At 39.8% G+C, this 11,268-nt stretch overlaps 1 protein-coding gene across 1 annotated transcript in view; it reads right to left on the minus strand.

Annotated features, from left to right (window-relative positions):
• Positions 1–4,237: 4,237 nt before the first annotated feature.
• LOC123959201 (synaptotagmin-4) overlaps positions 4,238–11,268 on the minus strand; it is a 36,660-nt gene continuing 29,629 nt past the window's right edge. Inside the window, exons 3-5 of the mRNA XM_046033140.1 lie at positions 9,603–9,774; positions 5,208–5,374; positions 4,238–5,060 (exon numbers count right to left, since the gene is read on the minus strand). Of these exons, the coding sequence (XP_045889096.1) occupies positions 4,917–5,060; positions 5,208–5,374; positions 9,603–9,774 (483 nt within the window). The 3' untranslated portion in view covers positions 4,238–4,916. The remainder of the gene's footprint in view (positions 5,061–5,207; positions 5,375–9,602; positions 9,775–11,268) is intronic.

The following is an 11,268-nucleotide window of genomic DNA, read 5'->3' on the forward strand; positions in this document are numbered from 1 at the left end:
CGTTTGCATATGTCTTAGGAATATGAAATAATAATAAATAAATAATACATTTTTATTGTGCTGTACCAGTAATCAGAGCACTGAGTCGGAGCAGGTTTTTAGTTTAAATCATACATTTGGGTTTTATTGACTTTCATTTTACTAAGTGCAAGGCATTCAGCTGTGAAGCACAAAATGTCCCCATATTCCCATAAAATCACCATGATGGCTGTCATAACGTCTGAGGACTTTAGCAATTCACTGTCTCTGGAGCAGCGCCAACATTTGTCTCTCAGTGACACTATCATTACAGTCTGCTGTTCAGTTATTTAACAGATGATTCTGATGGTGCTCCATATTTTATTATTTTATGTATATTATTTAGTTATATACAAATAGCGCACGCTTTCCATTACTCCATTTAGAGTTTTTTTCTTTTAGCCATGCCAGCTGCATCGCTCTATGCATGGCAATGTCCAATGTCAGTTTGATGGCCTGTCAGACAGTCCACCATTTTGTTCCAGACAGAAATATCTCAACAACTATCAGGTGGGTTGCCATTAATGTTTGTACATACATTTATATTCACCAGAGGAATAATGCCGAATGACGTTAGTGATCTACTGACATTTTTGATTCTACAGTGTGTTTTATGGCCAAATACCTGCTAAACTATTTTCTTTACTTTGTGTTTAGTGCTAATTTGCAAATGTTAGCATACTAACGTGCGAAACTAACATAGTGAACATGGAGACATTCTACCTGCTAAATATCACCAGCATTGTCATTGTGAACATGTTAGCGTGATGATGCTAGTATTTAGCTCAAAGCACCATTGTGCCTCTGTAGTGGCCAGTCAGTATACAGTTACTAGCATGGCTGTTAGATGTGTTCAGACAGCAAGCAATTATCTGTTTTTTAATAGGCAGCAGCAGGGCGCAACGCCACTGCCACTGCTCCACGCTACGTCCTATGCAACTAACCAGTACCATACACCACAGGCTGTTGCTATCCACCTACCGTACCTTATCTTAATCTCATCACACAGCTAAACAGAGCAGGTATCTTAAATAGAGGAAATGGTTAACAATATGAAAAGATTTATCATTACTGTACATCACAACTTTGACACTGATCCTGCTCCAAGACAATTTTCATTAAGCTGTTTGTTCTCTTTTGGTAAAGAGGAGTCAGGGAAGATTTATTCCTGTATAGTTTCCCTTGCTGTGGATTCTCTTGTCATTGTCACACGGCAAGCTGCGAGTAATACAGTGGCAAATAGCCATTTCAGAATCAGAATCAGAATCAGCTTTATTTGCCAGGTATGTGTACGCATATGAGGAATTTGACTCAGGATAGCTCACAATGTGCTTACTTATACAATAATACAATAATAAAATAAAATCAGACACAGGCTACAGTATAGAGAACACACTATAAACAAAAACAATATAGACAGATTGAGACAATAATAGAATGAGCAGAGTAAAAAGGATGCAGGACTAAATTATTATCATCATCATCATCATTATTATTATTATTATGTACATGTCGGAGGTGGATGTGATATACAGGTACACAGTGCGATGGAGCATAGTGCAAAGGATGCTGGAATAAGTAAGTATTGTTTGCAGGTGTTATGTACTTGAGGTGGATTTGGTATACAGTATATACAATATGACAATATGAACAGTATGAAGACCCCTGAAATAGAGAACGAAAGAATGATGAATAAATAATAATAATAATAAGTGGTAGCAGATGGTAACAGTTGGCAGATTTACTGGGTTAATGCACTGGAATTGTTCCTGACACTGAGTCAGAGTCAGCTGTTCATCAGAGTGATGGCTTGTGGAAAGAAACTGATCCTGAGTCTGTTGGTTTTGGCGTACAGTACTCTGTAGCGTCTATCAGAGGGGACAGGTTGTGTCCGGGGTGAGATGGATCTGCGGTGATGTTTCCTGCCTGTTTCCTGACTCCTGGAAATGTAGAAGTCCTGAATGGAGGGCAGGTTGGCACCAATGATCTTTTCTGCAGTCCTGACTGTCCGTTGTAGTCTGCTCCTGTCCTTTTTGGTGGCAGATCCAAACCAGACAGTGATGGAGGTGCAGAGAACAGACTGGATGATGGCTGTGTAGAAGTGGATCAGCAGCTCCTTAGGCAGGTTGAGATTCCTGAGCTGGTGCAGGAAGTACATCCTCTGCTGTGCCTTCTTGATGATGGTGTCCGTGTTGGGCTGCCACTTCAGGTCCTGGGATATAGTGGATCCCAGAAACCTGAAGGATTCCACAGCAGACACAGGGCTTTTGAGTATGGTGATGGGGGGCAGAGTTGGGGGCTCCTCCTGAAGTCCACTGTCATCTCCACAGTTTTGAGCGTGTCAAGCTCCAGGTTGTTCAGACCACACCCGAGAGCCAGCTGATCAACCTCCGAACTTCAGGAGTTTGACATATGGGTCTCCTGACATGCAGTCGTTGGTGTAGGGGGATAAGAGCAGTGGGGAGAGCACACACCCCTGGGGGGCGCCAGTGCTAATAGTCCAGGTGCTGGATGTGATGTTCCCCAGTCTCACCTGCTGACTCCTGTCAGTCAGGAAGTTTGTGATCCACTGACAGGTGCAGGCTGGCACAGTGAGCTGGGTGAGTTTGGTGTTGAGGATGTCCGGGATGATGGTGTTGAACACCGAGCTGAATTCCACGAACAGGATCCTTGCATATGTCCCTGGAGAGTCGAGGTGTTGCAGGATGTAATGCAGTCCTAACCTGACTGCGTCATTTACTAACCTGTTAGCCCTGTAGGCAAACTGCAGGGGGTCCAGCAAGGGGCCTGTAATGTCCTTCAGGAGGGGCAACACCAGTTTTTCAAAGGACTTCATGACTACAGACATCAGGGCGACAGGTCTGTAGTCATTTAATCCGGAGATGGAGGTTTTTTTGGGGATAGGGATGATTGTAGAGCGTTTGAAGCAGAAGGGAACTTCCCACAGCTCCAGTGATCTGTTGAAGATTGTTGTGCATTCACGATTGCGGCAGCCACTCTACTTGCAGCTGCTGCTAGCGCCTGCCTCGGCAGCATGGTTGCATCATGTTTAAATTGAATTGAAAACTATGGAGGCAGCAGCAGCAACTGTTTGTTGTGTAAAAGCTGTCTTGTTAAGAATGTCTTTTCCATTGGACTATGAAAATCTCAATGCATTGGATTTAAATGTTGCTGAAAGACCAAACCTTTTTTATTTTTATTTTGTTTCACATTTATGTTATCATGATGTGGCAGTGTAGCTGTTAGCAGGGACTGATTGTGTCCTGGGTTTGATGTTACAGGAATATAAAGGGCCTATTTCAAAAGAAATTAATGAGTAAAACAGAAATAACATTATGATACATTGCAATTCAAAGCTGATATGAAACAGAAGACATTTTGACTTGTCAAATTAAAAGAAGCACTGTATTTACTGATAATATTAACATTAAAATTATTCCACTGTTTACTCTTCAAGCTTCAAGTTTGCTGACTTCATCACAGCCAGAGCCGGGGCATCACCTAAACTCAATAAAATACACATCTGTTTGGCAAAATCCATTTCTATAATATGTCAATTTGTTCTAAATAGTTTGAAACTGCTGAGACATGGCACCAACATGGCCAATATACTATAAATACAAACAATGATTCCTTCTAGGAGACAAACATTTTTACTTGCTACTATTGAAACACATAACAATTTCTGTCATTGTTAAATGTGTGAAGGGTGCCGAATAAATGTTAAAAATTGTTATGTTCAAACCTCCTCCTAGAGCAGGTGTTATTTTAAATATTGAAATGAAAGTGTTACAAAGAAATACTGACAAGATATTTTTTAAATCTTTAGTCTGGACAATGTGATGTTGACCTTTAAAATGTTTTTATTGCTGAAGAGACCAGAAAAAAGGCATATACTATATATATATATATATATATATATATATATATATATATATATATATATATATGTGTGTGTGTGTGTGTGTGTGTGTGTGTGTGTGTGTATGTATGTATGTATGTATATATATATACCTCTCTTGTATTAGCCTGTTTAATCAAACCACTTGAGACACTGCTGCAAATTTTGTCCAGTAATAAAGTCCAAGAGAGCCACAGTATATGAGTAGCACATTATAGACAGTCAATAATGTTATTTGGTAATGCTGCTGCTTGATCTCAATCATTTTGCAAAGTGGTTCTTCATTCTTGTATCCATCTGTTTTGCATTTTTGGTGAATAAAGTTGAAATCTTTTATTGTGCAATTACTACACATCAGCAGACAACTGAACATCATACAGTAAAACCAAACAGGCATGCCATACAAAGTGAGGCCACTGTAACAGCCTCATACATATTAGCAAGAAGAGGTGTTTACAGTATGTGGATGAATACTGGCACAGAAATACACCACTGCAAATCATGAGCAGAATGGCAACATATATGCTGGGTAACTGTCAAAGTTTTGATCTAACAAGTTCTAATCAGCTTTAACATTTGAAGCCTCTGGGCACAATACAAACAGTACCACAACATCAACACAAGTTGCATATAACCAGAATGATACATGATGTTATACAGACTACAGTTTTAAGTCACAGTGGAAATAATCACAAAGGCAATATCGGGAACATGTTGATATGGAAAAAGCTCTGTACTCATGGACCACCTGGATATTTGTCTCTCAGCAGTTACAAGTTTTTTTAATTCCTAAACATTATCGGTTGATATATGACATGGAAACCTATCAAAGTTGCTACAGTTACCGAAAATCCACAACAGACCTAAAAATAAAAAGACTGAAAATAAATACTTAGTAGTGAGGGGCGTGTGCATCACACTCGCATGTTATTCCCACCTGACTAAAACCTCTCTGTGTTTCACTCACTGGGCGGAGGAGGAACAGCAGCTCAGTCAATCACTCTGATTGGATGGTGTGCCAGCGGGCCGTCTCTGTTTGACCCCGACTGCACATTTCCTTCCAGTGTCCCTGTCCCGCCTCTGAAGCATCGCTGCCAATCAATACACGACCCAGAATACTGCTCTTAGTGTAGAGACGGCCCTGTAGATACATAGAGATGTCTTTTAAAAATCACACAAGTATGAACATATTCAGTTACCAACTAAGCATATTAACATAAAACTGCATTTCACTGTTTAATATGTAATGTTTATAAGGGACTTTTCCATATAATGTAGAATTTCCTACCTGCATGACAATAAACTCAAGGACCAATGGCAGCTGAGTGATATCACCAGAGGGCAGGTCAAACAGGAATGGAGCGTTCCAGACGGGGTTTGGACCGCTGGCCCCTTTGGTCTCCTTTGTACCAATTACTTTCCCATTCTGACGCAGGTTTATGACAACGTAGTGGTCTGTGGGGAAAGAAATGACATCCGCGGCCATGATTTTGTTCATTTATTTTTTCTATTTATGTCAACTTCAGGTTTCGTTCTCAAGGGTAAAGAAATGAAAAAGGATCAGCAAAGTCACAGACATTAACATTTTTGGTTGGTGTTGACGTTAATAAGTGCATGTACAGTCACTGCAGTCTTGTGTTTTATGTTTTCACCTTCACGTGAAACGGTCTACCCACGTTGATCTACATCCTCACAGCCCTCTCTGAACGTATGCCCACTGTCATTGTTCCAAATCTGAATCATCACTTGATTTCCCTTAAAAATCCATTCCTGCGTGCTAATTGGATTGACTACAATTAAAAGGCAATGTGTCATTGTCAGACAAGAATCAGAGCGTATATCCTGATAAATTCAGGAACTATTTGATTCTGAAACTCACAAGAGGACATAACTGACCACCGAGCCGCTGGCCACCTAACTGTCAGAACAGAATGACAGAAACTCCTGCTTCCTCCTCTCCTCACCAACATAAACAAAGCAAAGCTTTAAATCAGATGCAGTGAGATATGATACAGACAGGAGGGGAAATGACACCAGGCTGATCAGTTCCTAATCTGATTATGCTACAAGCCAATCAGGGATCCGGTCTGTCTGACTGTGGCTGAAGCAATAAAGGAGAATACAGACAGAGGCTGTAAACCTTATGAGCAGTTTACATGTCGGCCAGTGTGTTCATGTATGTTGCAGCTTACAGTATGAGAATAATACAATATTTAAGTGCAAAGTAATATCCTGCTCTTATCCCTCTACACCAAGCACAGGTTTGTGGATGTTGTTCAAAGTTCTACTGGTGCTTAGTAGATCATAAAGAATCCATATTTTTTAAAACATTTTAACCAGGAATTGTTGCACTGGCGGGCGGCACGGTGGTGCAGTGGTTAGCCTCACTGCAAGAAGGTCGTGGGTTCAAACCCCGGTTGCCCTGGCCTTTCTGTGTGGAGTTTGCATGTTCTCCCAGTGTCTGTGTGGGTTCGCTCTGGCTTCCTCCCACCGTCCAAAGACATGCGGACTAGGTTAATTGGTGACCCTAAAATTGGCCTTAGGTGTGAGCATGAGTGGTTGTTTGTCTATGTGTGGCCTTGCGATGGACTGGCAACCTGTCCAGGGTGTACCCCCGCCTTTCGCCCGATGTCAGCTGGGATTGGCTCGAGCCCCCTGTGACCCTGTATGCAGGATAAGCGGTTGATGATGGATGGATGTTGCTGTGGCACATGCTGAGTTGAATGTCTTTTGAGGCTTGTACACCTAAAGCTGGAAAAGCTTACATACACCACCCCTGGCTCAGGTAATACATTTCATTAACTATGAAACTCAGCACCACACATTTCAATATTCATAAAATGTTTTTTGTTTGCTTGTTTGTTTGTTTTTGACATGGTCTGGGAAGCTGGTCTATCATTCCCAGATTGTCATGTATTATATAGATTTATGGATGAGGTGGGGTGGGTGAGGTTTAGAAGCTCAATGCAAATGTTTGAAAAATTACCACAGAGAATAATCACTTGACTCTGCAGTATAGCATTTTAGCGTCTTTCCACTCATTGTTTTGGTTGTATGGCTGTATAGATGTGTGCTGAAGTGCGATTCGAAAGGAAGTAGGCTACCAACCACCTGTCTGCTCTTACCAGAAGCAAGAATCAAAGCTAACATTGTGAGGCTACCACGAAGAATTGAATCTGAGCAAAACAATTTTATTTGTAAAAGGTAAGACTATTGGCTCAGGAAATATTATTGTTGTTGACTAGTTAACTTAATAGCAGCCAGTGTAAACAGCTAATACTTTGATTGCATTAATGCTTGTTGTAAGCTTCGCAATAGTATTTGGAAGAAAATTTCTCTCTTCATGAATGGTTTGATATACCTACTCGGTGAGTGCTAGAGGGCAATTCATGCCAAGTCTGAGCAGCACCAAAAAACAATCATTACATGGAGGGACTATCATAGAGTTGTAACTACTACTGCAAACTCTAGCAAATGTCCTTAAAGACGAACATAACAAACAGGGTAGAGAAAATTGGGAATATATAAAAACAATAGGGGAAGTGCTGCTACTTACTGCCACACAAAACATTGCTCAAAGAGGACACGAAGACTCTGCAGTCTCAGATAATAAAGGGAATTTCATGGCAATTCTAGAGACAAAAGCTAACGATGATGAAGCTGTTAAAAAAAGGTTGACTTCTATTCATAATGCAAAGTAAACAAGCAAAATCACTGAAATGAGGTTCTGGATTGTTTGGTAGACATTGTCCGAACAGAAGAAGTGCAAAAAAGTCCTCAGCCTCACGGCAGATGAAACTGAGGATGAAAAAAGAGAACAGATTTCTCTAGCACTCAGGTGCTATTTCAATGGAATTATCAAGAAGAGTTTTCTCCATTTTCTAAGAGGCTAGATGCAGCAGGGCTTACTGAAAAAAGAATCCACATATTGGAACATTGTGAATACAAAAACAACCTTTTAGGCAAGTGTATGAAGGTGCAGCCATCATGAGTGGTAAGCTTTCCCAGGTCCAGGCTAGAATCAAAGAGCAAGAGAAATGTGGATTTTCCATCCATTGCAATAATCACTGTCTAAATTTAGTGTTAGTAGATACAGGAAAAGCTGTTGGGGAGGCAGATGAGTTCTTCTCCCCACTAGAAAAACTATATGCACCCACATCTGGGTCATACGGCTAACAATACGAGATGTACAAAGGTGCACCAAGAGAACTCTAGTGTTTAAGTGACACTCAATGGGCACGGCGATTTACAGCTCAACGTAACATTATGGATTGATTGCCTGCCCTTAAACATGTATCGCAAAAGATAGCCCAAGAATGAAATGATGAAAGATTTATTTTGGCTTGAGGTCTGCTGGCACAGATAGATCTTGAACTCACAGTGCATCTTGTTACACACTGTAAAGTGTTTGGAGAAACAAAATGATGTGCTCTGATATGCTACAATCCTCATCTAAACTTTTCAAATGCTGTTCATTTAGTTGAAGCTTTACTGCAGACATTGACTGACTTTAGGCAGGAGTCATTATTTAATAACTTGTGGGACCAAGTGTTGAACATTTCTCAACAATGTGATACTGCAATACAACAGCTGCAGAATTACAAAAGAGGCTAAGCTCTAAACTTGGTGAATACTGTGTTCTGACGACTGTTGGTCAAAGAGAATCAGAACCACATAAAGACAGCCTCTTTACAGCCTGTTTCTACATCATAATTGATCGGATACTCAATGAGCTTAACAGACGTTTTCAAAGAGAACCTGTGACATAATGAATAGCATCCATTATGAATAACATCCGAGCTCTAAATCCAAGAAGTGATGCATATGTGAAAGAGACAACTCTGTCTTCATTTGCCTGATTATATGATTCAAATATTGATGATTTGGGGCATGAACTACATCAGTTTAGCCGAATTTTAAGAAAATACAGCCTGGGATGCAGAGACCCTACAGTAGAGCTGGCACTTTTCATTGTGCAATATAAAGAAGTGTTTATTTTAGCTCTTCAGACTCTTCAAAATAAAAGCTACGACTTCAGTGTGTAGTGCTTCTTCTGAGCACAGGTTATCTCCACTGAAGCTGGTGAAAACTTACCTCAAGTCCACCATAACCAGTGAGAGATTGAGCAATCTGGGTGTTCTAAATTCTGGATCAAGGACGGCAAAGGCTTTTAATCTTGACTCATTTGCTGATTGGTTTGCCAAAAATGCAGAAAACGCAGAATACAGTTGCTTTAATGTGAAATTCTAGAAAGGAAAATGCAGACTGGGATGCAGAGACTCTTTAGTACTGTAGAGCTTGTAATGTTCACTGAGCCGTATAAAGAATTTTTGCATCTAAGAACACTATAGCAGAAGCTAACAGAAGTATGTTTTATTTTGTTTGCAATATTGTAATTTAATAACTAATCAAATTAACTAAGTAACTATAACTGTAAGCTACTAAAAGAAATACTAGTGAAACCAATGTTGTATTATTTGTGCACTATTTATTTTACATACTGAAATAAACATTTGGATATGTAAATAAGCAACTGTTTGCTGACAAGTTCATGATATCAACTTACTGTAAAAGGTGATGATGATGATGTTATATTGTCATATTGTGTTTAATCTTGTTTCTATTGCCTGCCTGTGTCCATACAATGAGTTATTGCAAGTTTCTGAAATGTTTTGGTCCTTACCTGGAGCTCCAGGGAGCCGTGTGAGCTTGGTCAGATTGTCTGCCTTTCGGACCATCACCTTGATGCGCTGGCCAAGCATCTGGTACTGCAGCAGGATGAACAGTTGGCCCAAAGCCCGCGGCACACACACCAAGCTCTTCCTGTGACCCAATGTTTCCTGAGAACTCACACTCTGAGGGGAAGAAAGAGGGAAAGACCAAGAGATAAAAGAGAAGGAAAGAAAAAGAGAAATTCAGCAAGAGGGGGAAACATTTCCTCTTTCACTCAGCAGATGTTCCCTTCTTCATTTGAGAAGCAGGGAATCAAATGAAACCAAGGAAAGAAGCCAAGAGAAGTTTAGTTTTGTCAGCGAATGAGACGACCAATGGATTGATACTGTCAGAATCAATGTTTCAATCCGAATACTTTTTTTTCATGTGAAGGATTTATCCAAAATCCAATCAGTTTTTATTCCTTAGGCATTTTAAATTGACCTGCCTGAGGAGCTCCGCTGGGTAAATCTGTATCATGTTTTCAATCAATTTAAGTATTTGCATGTATCCGTCAGAGTTGAGCGTTTCTTGCCAATTCGACCACCGATCCTAAAATAATACATACGTTCATGCACTAAAGCACTTTGGATAAAAGTAATATCTAATGTGCAAGTATAATTTTAATTTCCATCTGATTTCATGTCAGATCTCATTTGCTTGTATTGTTTGGGGTGTGGTGAGTCACACTGCTCTGTCAACTGGCTGACTGTTAGCCCGCCAGCAGCTTGCTGAAGCCGGGCAGCAGAGTGTAAAGGCGATTTCATCCAACAAGTGTGTTTCGGTTCAGTGCCTCTGTCACTAGCACGTCGCCAAACGTCACTCACACTTACACTGCCTTTTAAAAGCAGAGACGTTATTCTGCAAACAAACATTGCCAAAACAAACCTTAAAGCTATAGCAAGGGATTTGTTTTTTTCAACCTTTCATCAAACTTGAGTTTCCAGCTGATACTGGTCACTTCATAGGCTGTTTAGAGGCAGCCGCAGCTTCCTAATAATACAACAGGAGGTGCACATCCAGCTTGCTGGCCTTGTCTAGTCCTGTGGAGGCTAACCCGTCACATACTGCAAAACAAAATCTTGAATGGTTAAGCGGCAGTGGAGGTATCAAAACTCAGGATGAATATATCTGACCCCAGTATTTGGTTGTTTTATAGATCCCACCTTTAACTCAACTATTTGAAAAACTATAAGCTCACTGATTCTTGAGAGTTGGGACAAAACACTTTTTAAAATTAAAAAAAAAAAAATACACAGTATATCAATTAGAGTTGTAAGTTTCTGCAGAGAAAGGTCTTAGCTATTTAACCATGTAAAGGAACAGGTTCTAAATAAAAACATATTTTTAACAAATGAACATGTTTCCCTTCAGAGCTGGATTTGTGTCAACTCCGTCAGACACACTAAAAAGTATACAATTTTAATTCTTCCAATCCAACAAGAATATAAACTTCTGAAGTATATTGTAGTAGTGTTTAGTTACACTGATATGTAAAAAAATACAATATATAAACTTAAGTTGTGATTTCACACGATTCTGAAAACTCAGATTTCTAAATATTTGCATTTTCAAACTTTGATTTTAATTTCAATATTGTAAAAACAAATTCCTTAAATAAACAAAACATAAGAAGA

The sequence above is a fragment of the Micropterus dolomieu genome, linkage group LG20, assembly GCF_021292245.1.
Source record: "Micropterus dolomieu isolate WLL.071019.BEF.003 ecotype Adirondacks linkage group LG20, ASM2129224v1, whole genome shotgun sequence".
NCBI classification, from domain to species: domain Eukaryota; kingdom Metazoa; phylum Chordata; class Actinopteri; order Centrarchiformes; family Centrarchidae; genus Micropterus; species Micropterus dolomieu.